Genomic DNA, 16190 nt, shown 5'->3' on the forward strand with positions numbered 1-16190 from the left:
ATTAATAAGTTTTTTAATTCGCGGTTATAATTTAAAAAATGACATTAATACGCAGTATTAATTGTTAAATTTTCCGAAAGTTAAATTTGCACAAATATTGGTGCAAATTGGATGAAATTTTGGTTAAAAAAATTGATATTAATGGTTGTTGGAAACAGTAAATAGGGTGAACATTTAGGACTAAAATTTGGTCAAAACGGAGGGGGTAAAATTTCAGGATATATAAGTTTTAATTTTTTTAAATTTTTTTTTAAAGAGCCATATAAGTTTTAATAAAGGTGTCTATGTTAAACAAAAATATTAAACCCAAAAATAAACGCAAATATATTAAACCCAAAAATTAAACCTTCCATTTCTATTCTGCGCCTATCTAAACGCTTTGTTGCTCTCCAATTCTCTCTCATTTAATTTCCATCTCTCGATATATCTCTAACTTTCTTTTTTTTTTTTTGAAAAACCCTAATTTTCTCTTTTAATTACCTTATTTTTCTTTAATTTTTGTTGTTTCAGTTAGATCTAGGGATTAATTTGGGAAAACTTTCAACCAAATTGAATTTTGTTTAATTTTGCACAATTATAATGGCGATCTATTATTTAAACTCCGACTCTTATTTTTGTTGATTGTAGCGATTGTGTGTTTCGCTACAATTTGCTGATGAGAACTGATGCTCTAAATGTTTTAAGTATTGAACCCATAGGGGTTGTATCAATCCGGATATTATTTAGAATATAAGGTTTTGGATTTTGAATTTAATTTTTTGATTTTTGTTTAGTGTTTATTGTTGTTCTTATATTTAGTGTGTGTTATGTATCTTGTTTTGCTACAGATGAAGCGTGAGATGTGTGGTATGAAAAGCGATAAAGAAATCTGGGTTTTCAAGCATGCTGAGGTTTTAGTTTGTTATTTCTATAATTTTTAGTGGCCAATTAAAATGGGTTTTTTGTGGGTTTTTTTTTTTTTTTTTCATTTTCTATTGAGATGATTGTGGGAAGACAAGACAAGTCAAATTGTTCCAACTTCTAGCTATTCAATTGACAAACGAGTACTACGATGTAACAAATATGCACTTATAATGATCGAGTAGTTTGATGGCTTGCAACCACTCGAAAAAAATGGGTGGGTGTGATTACATCTCAAAATCTAATGTAAAACAAATTATATTAAATGTATTTATATTTTAACAAATTACGTAAACTATCATCTTAGTAAATTTAATAAAGTCAAGTACTACATTAAATCTTTTGGTAACACTCTAATTTTGGGTTTAATTTGGGAAATTTATAACCAATTTCAACATCACTATCAAAGTAAATCCATAAGTTTTTTCTTTTGTAGCAATGGTGCGGTACAAGTTTAAGATGACGGTTGAACTTTAGAATATGCTAGCATTCAACCCATGGATGGCTGCAACAATCCAGATTTTATCTGGACTTTTAAGGATTTTATTTTATTTGGTTTTGATTTTTTTTTTTATTTTATTTGTGTTTATTTAGTTCTTTTTTTCTATTATTATTGCTATTCTTTTTATTTAGTTTTTGCTCTGTTTGGTCTAGTTGGAATGCGAACGGTGTGGTAAGAAAAGTAATAAAGATGTCTAGGCAAAAGTAGGGAGTGAGTATTGTGATGAATTTGGATATCCTGCCAAACAGAGTGACAGATGGTAAGATTTCTAGACAAAAATAGAGAGAAAGTATTGTGACGAATTTGGATATCCAGCCAAACAGAGTGATAGACGGTATAATAGGGAGTATGTTTATATTGAAATATTTTTGGTGTGTTTTTCTGTACTTTTTTTTGTGTGGTTAATTCACGTGTTGTGTTGTGTTTTTTTTTTTTTTTTTTTTTTTTTTTTTTTTTTTTTCTGTTTGTCTTTTCCCTCCACACTGTGATGACTGTGGCAGGAAAAACAATATGAATTTTTCTTCGACAGCTGGTAAACCACTTACAAATGAATACAGTACTTCCAAAAGATATGCACTGATTATGGTACTGCATTTTGATGGCATACAGTAAACTCGGTGAGTACTTGTCTCATAGTTGGAGGGGAAGAGAGTTTGTAAATTTTGGATAATATTTGTTCTTCTTTTTGAACTTTTACTGTTATTTTTTTGAATTTATTGAATTTTTCTCAAATTATAAGAAAGAAAGAATTGAACGTTGATTGCCTTATACACCTTGTAAGGAAGACATTCTCCTGCATAGTGTACAGCCGGATATAAATATTCTCAACAGGATTGGATTTAGTCATAAATAAATGATGTTCCATAATTCTTTTGCTTGCATTCAGAAAGTTAACTTAGCAAATATTGTCGTCTCTTCAGAAATAGCCCCAAATTTGTACGTACCTATATAGACAACACTACTTGAAGCACATTAAATGCACCAGAATTTTTTGTATATTTGTATGTTCCTACTAAGATAAAAATAAAATATATTTCTTGCCTTTCTTATGGCCAACACCAGGCAGGAACAACTGTTGATCAAGAAATAAACCCTGTGCTCTCGAATTTACGGCATTACAACATGTAAATATACCAAAAAAAAAAAAAAAATCAACATTTACTGGGCAGTAGTTATCTAGTAGTGTGATCGCTCACAGCTTCCAAACCCCAACTCAGCTGAGATGGATGCCCAAGCTTCAACTCAACGCTAGAAGAAATACGACCTCTCAATCGAACAACTAAATTATAGTCAACTCACTGCAAGTTCAAAAAAGAAGAACTAGACAAATTCTCACAAGAAGATGTAAAGGGGAAGGACCTCGACTCCTCGAGTGACAATCATTCTGTGATCCCTCTTTATCACTCAGCAATGTGGGCCTTAAATTTCTTGAATTGCAAGCTATTTGGGCGTTATTTAATATTTGATTTGAGAAATTCTATATTGGTCGAGGTATAAATTATTATCTTTCTCCTATGAAGACACCCCATTTCTAATCTAATATCAATTACTCCATCCGTTTCATAATGTGGGTCCCATATGGAATCAATCACATAAAATAAAATAATTTTTTTTTTTGAAATTTAACATTAAAGTACAAAATAATTCATAATTAGTTTACCTTATTTAAGTTTTTTTATAGTTTTTTTTTTTTGAAAAGTATAAGTCATAATTGTATAATTCAAGGTAGAAATTTCCTTAACTAGAGTCATGTCATCAAGCCACAACCAATTAATTCCAAAAAAAATAAATTAAAAATGAAATATAACGCCCAAAATAATATATGGGACTAAAATTATGAAATGGAGGGAGTATTATTTTCTCTGGATCTTATCTATGCTCATACCTTGAGCTGTGATATATTTAACCATCAAAGTTCAAATAAATTAGGGGTTGTATTAAACATCGCTCTCCTTTTACTAGGTAACACCCCCCCCCTTTTTTTTTATTATTTGAATGGACTTATTTATCCTTCATATAAAATATACCAATCTCCTTTCACTTTTGACTCCACTGTTCTATCACTTTTCACACAATTTTTTTTCTAAAATCAATCATATTACAACTTAAAAAAAAAAAAAAAATTCAACCAAATGCCATTGAACACTTTTAAAATTCACCAAATGCCATCAAGGTTTTTAAAATTCACCAAATGCCACCCAGTTTTTAAAAAATTATCAAATGCCACCCAATTTTTAAAAAATTCACTGAGTGTCATTAATGACTAACAATCGTTAACTCTGTTAGTCATTAGGGTTTAATTATGACACATGTCATGATATAATTGGTTCATTTTAATTGATAAAAAAAAATTTATTCACGCTTTTCGTAACGATAATTGATCGGGTAAAGTTTTGGGGGTTAGTTGACCCTTCTATGGGTTCAAATTAAGCTCGAAATTGGCAAAATAATAACATAAATGCCCCGTTTTGTGTGTCGAAAAATACCTTGATTAGCGAGTCATTATTTTTCTTCCATGAAAATTGATCGGGTAAGATTTTGGAGGTTATTTTGACCCTTTATGGTTTCAAATTAAGCTTAGAATTGGCAAAAAAATAAAATAATGTAAATCCCTGTTTTGTGTGTTAAAAAATATCTCGGTTACCGTGTCATGTTTTTTAACCATTAAAATTGACCGGCTAAGGTTTAGGGGGTCATATTGTCCCTTTAAGCATCTAAAATGACCTCCAAAACCTTACTCGATTAATTTTCGTGCTTAAATAATAATGACTAGCTAATCGAGATATTTTTCGACACACAAAATGGGGCATTTATGTTATTTGTTGCCAATTTTAAGCTTAATTTGAACCCATAAATGTTCAAAATAACCCCTAAAACTTTTCCCGAATAATTTTCTTAGACGTTATTTTTCGAGTTTCATCTTTTATCGAAAAACCTAAGTAGTTCCGTCTGAATTAGGCGTTTCCACCTAGGTTTGCCGGAAAAACCAAACACCTCAAAACCTAGGTGGAATCGCGTGATTACTAAAGTAAAATGTGCCTAGGCGTGCTATAAGCCAATAATAGGAGAAAGAACAACCACAAGTGAATATTGAAGTAAAATGTCACTCCCAATTTTTCTAATTAATATTTTCAATATCAAGCAATTTGTGTCTTTAATTGCTATTCAATATCTGATTTATCAAACACTATATAAAATACTCTAGTATCGTATTCAACTTTCAGGTGATATTTATTTAATTTAATCAATGTAAAGATCATATAAGCCGCAGGCTATGTCTTGCTGCTTGACACCTAAAACAAAGATATACATGTATGATTCCATTGATGTATGCAAAAACAATGTCGCATTTAATTTGTAACACTACCGGAGCAGTAGAACAGAAACTAACAAGATCCATCAATGTAGCTTACAATAATGCATTCAAAGACGAATGTCCCAAAAACCGTCTAGAAGAAGATTTCACCGTACCATCAGGAACATTTGCTCCTCAATAGATCCATCTTCAACCAATATCCACCAAGTTGCATCCCAGTACATCCTATGGATCAACATGAACAATTATTAAAAAGTAGAGAAATTCCAAAATACTATTTTACAATCAGCTAGTAAACTATATATTCTACTCGAATTATACAATCAGATACTCAAACAGCTAACTGATAGCCAACAGATCAATTTTTAACCAACTAACAGCTAGTCAATATAGCAAATACTAGTATTAGATTACTAATGCAAGTTTTGTTGACTATTATTAACAATTAGCTGGATGCTTGAACCGCAAGTCATTCATGAATCATGATCCAAGTGTAAAATTATAGCCGACCCAAAAATATTAAGAAAACAAAAGCTTGGACCCCAAGAATTAAGCATGTATATAAAATAAAATACACTCCAATTGCTTCAAACCAATATCTTCAATACAAAAACAACCAAGAAATCACTCATTAACTTGTATTCTATGGCATCCAAAAACATTCCCATGGAAATAACCATAATAATCCTATCACAATTACCTGTTAAATCTCTATCTCGATTCAAATGTGTATGCAAGTCCTGGAAAAATCTCATTGAAACTCCAGGTTTCTTCAAACTCCATCTCAACCGATCTCTCAAAGTCAACTCCTACAATTGCTCTCTTATTCTCACCATTTATCGTACCCTTATGATAAATGGTTCCCCTACCATGGTCCGTGCACTCTACCGTGCTTACCTTGAGCTTAATGACACCAAACTCAAAATCAACAATCTAGCATTGCCTCCGTCTTTTAGCCCATCCATCGAAAGTGTAAGAAGATACAAAACCTATTATGGAAACGGAACTAAAAAGCTAGGCTTTGGGAGTGATGTGATTGCTGGCTCTTGCAAAGGGTTGGTTTTGATCTTAAGTGGGACGCACCACATTGCTGTCTGCAACCCAGCTATTGAGAAAGAGCACGCGGGGTTTAAATTACTACCTTGCATACCCTATAATTATGATCCTTACGGCTATTATTATGAGCAGCATTACCGGCACTATGAGATTCCTAATTACACACGCTATGTGGGTCGGACTTTTAGTTTCAGGGTTTACGGGCTTGGCTATGATAGCTACAACCGCTGCTTTAAGATTGTAACATTTACTCCAAAAAGGGCTTTCATTTATAGTTTGATAAAAGACGGCCATTATTGGAGTACAATGAAGTTACCTGATATCACCCACAGTGTCCCTAATTATGCAGGGGAATGGGAACAAGAAAAGTTATATATACGGGCATACGACCATGGAATCCCAGCCAACAACCACTTACACTGGAATATAACCAAGTACGATCCATTGATTTTTGAATACTCGAGGGAAATGATCCTGAGCTTTGACCTTCACGAGGAAGAATGGGGTGAAGTGCCAATGCCGGATGTATTAGATCAAGGGTATTATTTGCATGGTTACATATCAAAGCCTTACATCATAGAGCTTGGAGTACTAAGTGAATGCTTATGCCTCTTGATATCTAAGGGTATAAGTTATCCTTATCTCGAGTTGTGGATAATGAAAGAGTACGGAGTGAAGGAGTCGTGGACAAAGTTGTGTAATGTACCCAATGGAAGTGGAATTCCTCTGGTTTATCACACAGAACGACATGAATTTTTGTTGCCAGGAATCCAGCATGGTCTGGGTTGGTATAGTCCACGAGAGAACAGGATAACGAAGGTTGAGTTTCATGGTTGTGAGTGTTAGGAAGATATTTCTTGCCTTTGTCATTGATTTGCAACGTATAAATACAATTGGTATCCTAGGTAATTACAATCTAGGAAATAATATATACTCTAGGGAATACTATACAAACATTAATGAAGCAACCTAGGGAAATATATATACATTGTATCTAACAATACATTGTATCTAATACACCCCCGTAGGCAAAGCGGGAGGTAACCGAACGCTGAGGCTATCACGAAAGTCTTCAAACAAAATCTGTGGCAGCCCTTTGGTAAAAATATCGGCTATTTGGTAACGAGAGGGAATGTGAAGGACGCGAACTTGACCCCGAGTTACCTTTTCACGAACGAAGTGGATATCCATTTCAATGTGTTTAGTGCGTTGGTGCTGGACGGGATTACCGGTGAGGTATACCGCACTTACATTATCACAATAAACCACCGTTGCTTTCTTGATCGGGAGACGGAGTTCAAGAAGGAGGTTGCGAAGCCAGCAGGACTCGGCAACCACGTTAGCCACCCCACGGTACTCGGCTTCAGCACTTGATCGAGACAATGTGGGCTGCCGTTTGGCCGACCAAGAAATTAAGTTGTCGCCAAGGAAAACGCAATAGCCCGAGGTGGAGCGACGTGTGTCTGGGCAGCCACCCCAGTCAGCGTCGGTGTAGGACAGCAGCCCTGAGAGAGAGGAGGAGTACAAGTGGAGGCCGAGCTTCAAAGTACCCTGTATGTACCGTAATATGCGATGAAGAGCTTGCATATGTTCCTTGCGTGGGTCATGCATGAAAAGGCACACTTGTTGGACAGCATATGAGATATCGGGCCGTGTGAAAGTTAAGTATTGTAGAGCACCCGCCAAGCTTCTATAAAGAGTTGGGTCCTCGGTTGGGGGACCGGAATTTGCACTCAACTTTGCCTTGGTGTCGACCGGGGTGGTAGATGGCTTGCATGAAGACATATTTGCCCGAGCTATGATGTCTTTAGCATAGGCTTGTTGAGAAAGAAATAAGCCTTTGCTATGATGTATGACCGAAATGCCAAGGAAGGAGCTAATCTTGCCAAGGTCCTTCATTGCAAACTCCGAATTTAATTTTGACATAATGGACTTGCGGAGAGTGTCGGAAGAGGCCGTGAGGATTATGTCATCAACATAAAGGAGAATGTATGCCACTTGTTTGCCATGACTATAGATGAAAAGAGAGTGGTCGGATTTGCTATGAATAAACCCGAGAGTGGACACAAAGGTGGCAAATCGGTGGTACCATGCTCGTGGAGCTTGTTTGAGACCATAGAGAGCCTTGTTGAGGAGACAAACATGACCCGGTTTATTTTTATCACGAAAACCGGGTGGTTGGTGAATGTAGACGGTCTCTTCAATATCACCATTTAAGAATGCATTTTTCACGTCCATTTGATGAATAGACCAAGATTTTGAGAGGGCAACGCTGAGAACGGTGCGAATAGTTGCCGGTTTGACCACCGGGCTAAAAGTTTCATCACAATCAACTCCAACCTGTTGGTTCCTGCCATTAACAACAAGACGGGCTTTATGCCGCTCAAAAACACCGTTAGCATCTTTCTTGTGGCGATAAAGCCACATACAAGGAATAATATTCGCATCATGAGGACGAGGAACTAACTCCCACGTCTTATTATTAATTAGAGCATTGTATTCCTCAAGCATGGCATTTTTCCAATTAGGGTCTCCAAGTGCTTTGATAGGATTAGTGGGGAGAGGAGAAGGAGTAGCAGCAGTGTGGAGATTGAAGTGTCGTTTGGGCTTAAATATCCCATGTGAGCTTCTAGTGGCCATTTGAGGAGAAAGAGATGGAGTGGGAGTTGGAGTGGGCTGAGTAATGGAGATGGGCCTTAGAGAAGGAGCATCATCATGGGGAAGAGGAGGGGAGACGGGCTGGGCCTCGTTTGTGGGAGAGTGAGGGAGCCGTGAGTGAGGTGAGAGAGGAGGAGAGTGGGCTTCGGGTGGGGGGAAATTTGGTTGGGCCGGGGCTTGTGTTTGGGCCGTGGGAGTGGGGTGGACTGCTGGTGGAGAATTTTGTGAGTGTAAGTGATGGAGAATTGTGGGGGAAAGACCATGTTCAAGAAATTCATATGTGTTGGCAGTGGGAGTGTGGATTTTTGAGAACGGGAATTGAGTCTCATCAAAAAGAACATGACGAGAGATGAATATTTTGTTGGTGGACATGTCATAGCATTTGTATCCGCGGTGATTAGGAGGGTAACCCAAAAACACACAAGGGGTGGATCGTGCTTGGAGTTTATTGATAGTAGTAGAGGGGAAAAGTGGGTAGCAAAGGCACCCGAAAACTCTAAGATGTGAGTAAGAAGGATCTTTATGGTAGAGGATTTTTGTGGGGGAGTTGAGTCCAATGGTTTTAGAGGGGAGGATGTTATGTAAGTAGGTGGCCATTTGTAGAGCATGGTGCCAAAAGGAGGGAGGCATGGAAGAATGAGCAAGAAGAGTACGAACCATGTTGTTTATTGTTCGGATTTTTCTTTCGGCTTTCCCATTTTGGGAGGAGGTGTGGGGGCAAGAGAAGCGGAAGGTCATGCCATTTTGGTCACAAAAAGATCGGAATGGACCATTATCATATTCTCTACCATTGTCACATTGAAAACATTTAATCTCACGTTCAAATTGAGTTTTAGCATATGCACGAAATTGTAGAAAATATGAATGCACTTGAGATTTCTTGCATATAGGAAAAGTCCACAAAAAATTGCTAAAGTCATCCAAAAACAATACATAGTAAAGATGCCCTCCCGTACTTAATTTAGGAGAGGTCCAAAGGTCACTGTGAACAATGTCAAATGGCATAGATGTACTAGACATGGAAGAATAGAAGGGAAGTTTAACATGCTTTCCAAGAGGACAAGAAGTACATATGCTAGCATTAGAAATTTTATTACAATCCACAAAATTGTTCGCTTTTAAAGAGCGCAAAACATTAGTCCCGGGATGCCCTAGTCTATCATGCCAAAGAGAAGAAGAAATTGCAGCAAAAGTTGAAGGTGGAGGAGCTTGAGAGAGGGCGGTGGTGAGGGGATATAAGTCGCCGGAGCTATCACATCGCATAAGAGTTGTCTCCGTCGAAAGGTCCTTCACAGAAAAACCAAACGGGTCAAACTCAATAGAAACCCAATTATCACTAGTGAATTTTCTTACGGAAATCAGATTTTTGATTAATTTGCCGATGTTGATGCTCCGGTAAACAACCAGCGACTCATCCTCACCATAATTCGCGGCCTTCCAAAATCGTTTGATGGGGTCGCTGCGATTCTCCAACAAACCGAGCCATTGCCTTCATTCTATAAAACCCGATCAATGCTTGTTCTTGAGGAATCCCGCCTCTCCAATCAGGCCGCCTCTGAAGCTATTGCTGCCGGCACCGCCCTTCTCACCACTGACTCTGACTCATATCAAGACGAGGTTCCCTCCTCTCATGACAATCCTCGCAATCATCATCGCAACAATCGCAGCAACAACAACCGCGGCGGACGCAACCGCGGTGGTGGTGGCCGCGGCAAGGGTCGCCACAGCAACCAGGGGCAGCACCGTAATGTTTGTATAGTATGTATTGTTAGATACAATGTATTGTTAGATACAATGTATATATATTTCCCTAGGTTGCTTCATTAATGTTTGTATAGTATTCCCTAGAGTATATATTATTTCCTAGATTGTAATTACCTAGGATACCAATTGTATTTATACGTTGCAAATCAATGACAAAGGCAAGAAATATCTTCTTAACAGTGAGTTTACCGGAGAGCATTATTATTCTACCAGAGTAAAAACATGTATCGAAAGTTTTGTTCATCCATTTACTTGTATGGAAGGAAGAGAAGGAACAGAGGAAATTTATCAAGAAGAAAATCTGCTGTACTGAATCTACTGACTGTTTGCAGTAATGCAGTTTCTGCTGCTTCTGTTAGTATGACTGTAGTTTTTTGGACAGACTTTATATTTTTCCTGAGTAATTGTGTTATAATACTGTACACTTGGAGCTTAATTCTTGTAAAGAGGGTAATGGTTAATTGTAAGGATAAATAGGAAGAAGAATAATCATAAGAATATTGAAACAAAAATGTGGATTTCCATTTATGGTTATATGAATTATATGCTCTTAGTTTTGCTAATTTTCTTTCCAGTAACAAATTTAAGTCTTGAATTCCAATTCAGTGACCAGATCATTTGTAACATTATATCAATCTTTCAGGTAATGTATGCGTAAGCCAAACATTAAATTAAAACAGAGATATAAAGCTAATGTATGCAATAAAACAAGGACAGATTCAGTTCTTAACACTTCTGGAGTACAAACTAACAAGTTCCATTAACATAGAGTACAAACGCTTCCAAAGATAAATGAATGAAAAATTGCCTAGAAGGAGACTCACCACCAGGACGATTTGCCAGTCATTTTATCCACAACAGAAGAGATGCATGCCAGTTCATCTTTTGGATCAGTAGGAACAGCCAGCAAAGTCAAGCTCCCAGGAAAGACGCAGAAAATCCAGTTTCAATTTTATCCCCGCCATCATGCCTCCTTGTATAAGCCCAAATTTTAACTGACTAGGTAATTGTCATTCAGATGCAGAACAACCTCAACCACAAAAATTGCTCACAGTCGTTCTCAACTAAAGATGACTCCAACTGCACCAATTTTAAGGGGTATTCTTCCCGGTTAACTAGTTACAGTATTTTACAATATGATCATCTGATCTACAAGCCGGAGATTGAGAATTTAATGGTGCTCCATCAAGAACTATACAAGTCCTTTAATCTACAAAAAGTTGAAAACTATGCAATAGAATAAGCATTTGCTTATACCAGGTTTTCCAGCCCAATCAGAACTCTGCTATAGAAGACTTGATAACCAAGAGAAAGGCAGCAATGATTGACACAGGACCCATAATATAAACTCTACCAGGCAATGTTGGCATGTGCTTCAACTTTGCAAAATGAAGTGATTTCACAGAAAAGATTTTACTTATTCTCTCACAAGTGAAGTGATAACAATCTCCGGATACTATGTATGTTTATACTCTGCTTACTTTCTACAAGATGAAGTGTTCCCCCAGATTAAATATTCCAGTTAGCATACAACACATCAAAGCAGGACAGTCTCACAGAGTCACAGCCACATTGTCTGACGATATCTGTCATCACAAGTACATGAATGCCATATTCACCTTAATCACAAATTTAACGAGAGGCAACATAAGAAAACTCTTGGAATCTAAAAACGATTAGGAACATCACTGACACACAACCACCTAGTACTCCATAGATTCCCTAAAGTGACTGAGAGAAAATAGAGTACGTTTACCAAGGCCTGGGAATGTTAATCGCTAATAGATAGTCAAAATAGCTAATACAATTGGCTATCGTCGATCAACTTACTGCTAATCACCAAATAGGGCCTTGTATATCCATACAAGTGTCAAACTGAGGAAACTTAATACGTGATTATCCCAGAAGCAACTCGACTTAGCACATCAGAATTAAATGAAAAGGTTCCCCCTTGAATATTTTGCTGCTTTCTCCACTTAGAAGTCTTTAGCTTGTCATTGATCATCATAATAGTCAATACAACAAAAACGATGCATAAGAACCCACCACAGATAGACAACACAATTCCAGACGTCCATTTCAGGTGTTGGACTTGTAGGATTGTAGCCCACCTTGCTGCAATGTAAGCAGTGGCTAGGAAAGATACTGCAAGCCATAAAAGCTTATGTGTTAGAGACAACACCTTTCGCATTGGTGAGGTGCGAAAAGGAATGATGCTAACAAGAATGACAACGATGCCAAGAGACAAGAAGAGGGCCATATCGTTGCTAATCACAAACACCTTAAATGCAGTTGTTTGACCCAACACCGGCTTTCCTATGTTAATTCCCTCTTGAAAAAAACCCCCTGGAGGGCTCAGACATCCTGTAAATGTTACTGTGGCAATTAAGATTGCGATTATGTTGATCGTATTCCTTGCATTTTGAAGCCCTTCCATGTGCATTTCATGCATCCTTTTCTCTTGTCTATCCTTACGAAGATCCTTTTCTGCTTGTATAGTCTCGAGAATTTCTTTCACAGCTCTATACATGTGTTCTTGATAAAATGCATTTACTGAGGCAAGAATATAACATAAATCACAACTTTCTCATGGATATGAAAGAAACTTCTTGTTTTATACTGTATAGCAAAAACGATATTGTAATAAACTATTAAGGCTAGGTTTGATTGAGAAGGGCAAAAGTCCGAACTTAAGATGAAACTCACCTTCACACTCCCTAGATACATCATGTGGAGGTGATGGAGTTGACGAGGATTTTCTTGATTGGACTCCGTCTGTTGTGTGCCCACCACTCACTAATCCTCCAAAACACAAAAGAAACATGAAAGATTATATTACTAATTCTAAAATACTAATGATTTCTAGAATGAAGATTGTTTGGGTAAAGTCTAGAATAAAGATAGTAGACATGGAATTTATCAGTCTAGAACAAATTATGCACTAGGTGTTAGTCAAAAATCTGTTTCAGTCCATTCTGTTCATAACAGTTGATGCTATAAAAATCATTGTTGAACAAATTGGAGTACTCCATAATTTCAAAAAGTAAGCTAAAATGGTCATCATTACTAATATTAAGATAAAGGAGCCAAGGAGGTATATCAATTACCTTCACGTTGCTCGATTGGTTCAAGAGTAGATGACTTGATGTCGAGATAATCTTCTTCAAGCTTTTCTAACAAACAATCTCTTAGTCCTGTGATCATGTCATCTCCACAATTGTGCAAAATGTCAAGAACTGCGAGCCCTCCATCATTCCTGTCTAGGAGTTGTTCTTTAGTTGATAGGTTGATAATATACTTTGCAATCTGTAGCAGGACATACATGTTAGTGTTTTAAACCCATTAAAAACAGCCTGCAATAAATTTATGCAAGATCAAGAACATTAAATTTTTGACTGACTTCAACACATTTTCCTGAAATAGCAAAATGCAAGGGAGAGTTCCCTTGTTGATCACGACAGTGGAAGAGATCGTGTTTAGAGTCTTCATCAAGAAGTTGCATCAAGCATAAAAATGTATCAAATTGGTTATGGCATATGATTAGATGGAGAATTGTATCATGCTGCTTTGTTAAATCCAGGAAAGCAAGCGGCGCTAGTGCCTCAAATTCTTTGAAAATTGCGCCATTTTTGTGCACCACAGCCAGATGTAAGGGCGTGAAGCCATTATTATCATATAATTGCGCCAATTCAGGACTCAGTTTAAGCAGCTTTCGGGCTATCTCTGGCTCACCATATTTACAAGCATAATGCAGCAGGTTTAGTCCATTTTCATCAGCTTTTTCAATGATACTTGGCCATGTTTCAATTACTTCATGTACAACATCTGCAACAAATTTTAAATGACAACTAATATATCAAAGTTGATTCGACTTTACTTTCACAAATCAAAGGATACTGGAGAAGGTGAGGAGAGCGGCTGACTAGTTGAGCATCAAAAACCAAACAGAGAATCCAACTTAGATTGGAGAAACTAAAGTCATATCAACTTTGATAGTATATATACCAGCCAAAAACATTTTAAAAAGAAGAAGAAATTTTGTACTTGTATAATAAAAGTAAAATTCTACCATTGCTAGCACTAAAAGTGACCAGAACTTAGCTTGACCTTATTAGAGCTTAGGCCATGTTTTGTTAACTTTATGTCCACATGTTTCAGAAAAAATAAATTCAAATAAGAATAATTAAGTTCAGATAAAGGTAGCCAATAGTTTATTCAAGTTTAGTAGTAGTAGTAGAAATCCTGTAGAATAGCAAAAGATGCAAAACAGATATCCAAACTTAAACAGAGTAAATAAACAACTAGTAATCATTAATGAGGATGCCCCGGTTTTTCATGGTGAGAAACAAATTTTGTTTCTTTCACAAAAATGTCCCCATGAGAAACAGGAAATTTCCCATCATTAATACTTACCTGCATGGCCACGCGACAAGGCAGCATGCAAACATAACAAATCAACAGGAATATTAATCTCTTTCAAACGATTCACTAGCTGACGGTATCCATATTTGCAAGCCAAAAACATAGCACTCTGCCTGTTGTTGTTAAGACAGTGCGCTACCCAGGGTTTAACTGGCAAGAGCAAGTCCAGCACCTTGAGACTTCCACGACGACAAGCCTCATGAATCGGTGATTCTCGGTGTATATTTAGTGCCTCAACCTGATCAGGTCTCAAGCTCACTATATGAGACACAAAATGTGCATGCCCATATCTTGAAGCTACATGAAGTGTGGTATCCAGGGAGTGCTCATTTCTTTGATCAATCAACGATTCATCCTGGTCAATTAGCTGCTCGAATAGCAGCCTATCATTGCGAATGATAGCTTCAAAGATGTCATATGAGTTCATTTTAGTGTTTCGGAAACAATTCGAATTGATGCAATGGATGGATGGTCAATTTGCAAGCTGTGTGAGAGAGAGCTAGGAAGGGAGGTATCAAGAAAACTTAAGTTGACTTAGAATCACGAAATTTCTTTAATTCCCCATTTCTTATAGACGTATTATCTAATTTAACATTTTATTTTACCTTCTCAAACAAAACAATACATATCAAAACAAAACATATCTAAACCTTTGACGACACAGTTGAATCAGCTACACAGTTTGCATACTTGGTCATTTTATTTAGTTAAAAAAAAAAAAATAACCTTTGACAACTTCTTCCTCCAATCTCTAATTTCCTCCTTTCATATATTTAAAGTTGGAAAGCCTTGTCCATGAATTCCAATCAATAAGAAAAAAAAGTGTATATTCTTTGGACTTTTGCACTACATCACCAAATTTGACGCTTTGTTTCACAACTATACGAATTATTAAAAAAAAAAAAAGCATATGGAGTATTATTAATTGCAGTTGTGCATTAGTAAAAACCTCATTTTGATGGTCCCCATCTGTAATTTTCTTAAAATATGTGACTAAGAGAGTATCAATTATTCCGAAATGAAGGTTATAAATTTAATTATAACCTTGGAGTCTTTTCACTTACTTTTATCAATGCGTCATATATCAATAATAAATATTTTTATCTAACAATAAGTAGATAGGTTAAAAAAAAAAGTGTCAAAAATTAAATAAATGACTTCCAATGAAAACGTTACATATACTCGTATTACATTATACTCCTACATCAAAATCCTACATCATAGAGCTTGGAGTTTTAAATTGAATACGGTCCTTGGAGTGAGGAGGGAAAGACATCATGGACAAATTTGGGCAATGTACTACTATATGGAATCAAGATCTCTGGGGTTTATTGCACATAGCAAGATAAATATTTGTTGTCTGGTAACTTGGTTTATGTTGGTAATCTTGGTATAATCCAAAAGAAGAGTAATAGAATAAGGAAGACTGAATATCATGACTACAACTGCGAGTTTACAGGGGGGGGGGGGGGGGGGGGAGCTTAACAATTATACTAGAGTATAAATGTGTAATGATCTAATCCATTCACTAGTACAGAAGTTGAAGCAGAGGAAATCCTTTTTGTGAAATCA

At 36.6% G+C, this 16190-nt stretch overlaps 2 protein-coding genes across 2 annotated transcripts; one reads left to right on the plus strand and one right to left on the minus strand.

Annotated features, from left to right (window-relative positions):
• Nucleotides 1–5363: 5363 nt before the first annotated feature.
• On the plus strand, nt 5364–11524 carry LOC145619894 (F-box protein CPR1-like). Its single transcript, XM_081674581.1, has 4 exons — nt 5364–6613; nt 10377–10502; nt 11215–11306; nt 11457–11524. The coding sequence occupies exons 1-4, from the start codon at nt 5364–5366 to the stop codon at nt 11522–11524; spliced, it is 1536 nt and encodes a 511-aa protein (XP_081530707.1).
• A 557-nt stretch (nt 11525–12081) lies between these two features.
• On the minus strand, nt 12082–15045 carry LOC145619895 (uncharacterized). The gene is made up of 5 exons (XM_081674582.1): nt 14610–15045; nt 13597–14021; nt 13304–13502; nt 12903–12998; nt 12082–12749 (listed from the first exon to the last, which is right to left on the minus strand). The coding sequence occupies exons 1-5, from the start codon at nt 15043–15045 to the stop codon at nt 12082–12084; spliced, it is 1824 nt and encodes a 607-aa protein (XP_081530708.1).
• Between the last annotated feature and the right edge of the window lie 1145 nt (nt 15046–16190).

This window comes from Chenopodium album, chromosome 27 (genome assembly GCF_948465745.1).
Source record: "Chenopodium album chromosome 27, dcCheAlbu1.1, whole genome shotgun sequence".
Taxonomy (NCBI): Eukaryota; Viridiplantae; Streptophyta; class Magnoliopsida; order Caryophyllales; family Amaranthaceae; genus Chenopodium; species Chenopodium album.

Coding starts and splice junctions, on each gene's coding strand:
- LOC145619895 (XM_081674582.1), bottom strand. CDS start 15,045: ATGAACTCATATGACATCTTTGAAGCTATCATTCGCAATGATAGGCTG. Junction 14,022..14,609: donor CTTGTCGCGTGGCCATGCAG/GTAAGTATTAAT, acceptor AATTTGTTGCAG/ATGTTGTACATGAAGTAATT. Junction 13,503..13,596: donor TTTCAGGAAAATGTGTTGAA/GTCAGTCAAAAA, acceptor GTCCTGCTACAG/ATTGCAAAGTATATTATCAA.
- LOC145619894 (XM_081674581.1), top strand. CDS start 5,364: ATGGCATCCAAAAACATTCCCATGGAAATAACCATAATAATCCTATCA. Junction 10,503..11,214: donor TATCAAGAAGAAAATCTGCT/GTACTGAATCTA, acceptor ATTGTCATTCAG/ATGCAGAACAACCTCAACCA. Junction 11,307..11,456: donor TTTAAGGGGTATTCTTCCCG/GTTAACTAGTTA, acceptor TGCTTATACCAG/GTTTTCCAGCCCAATCAGAA.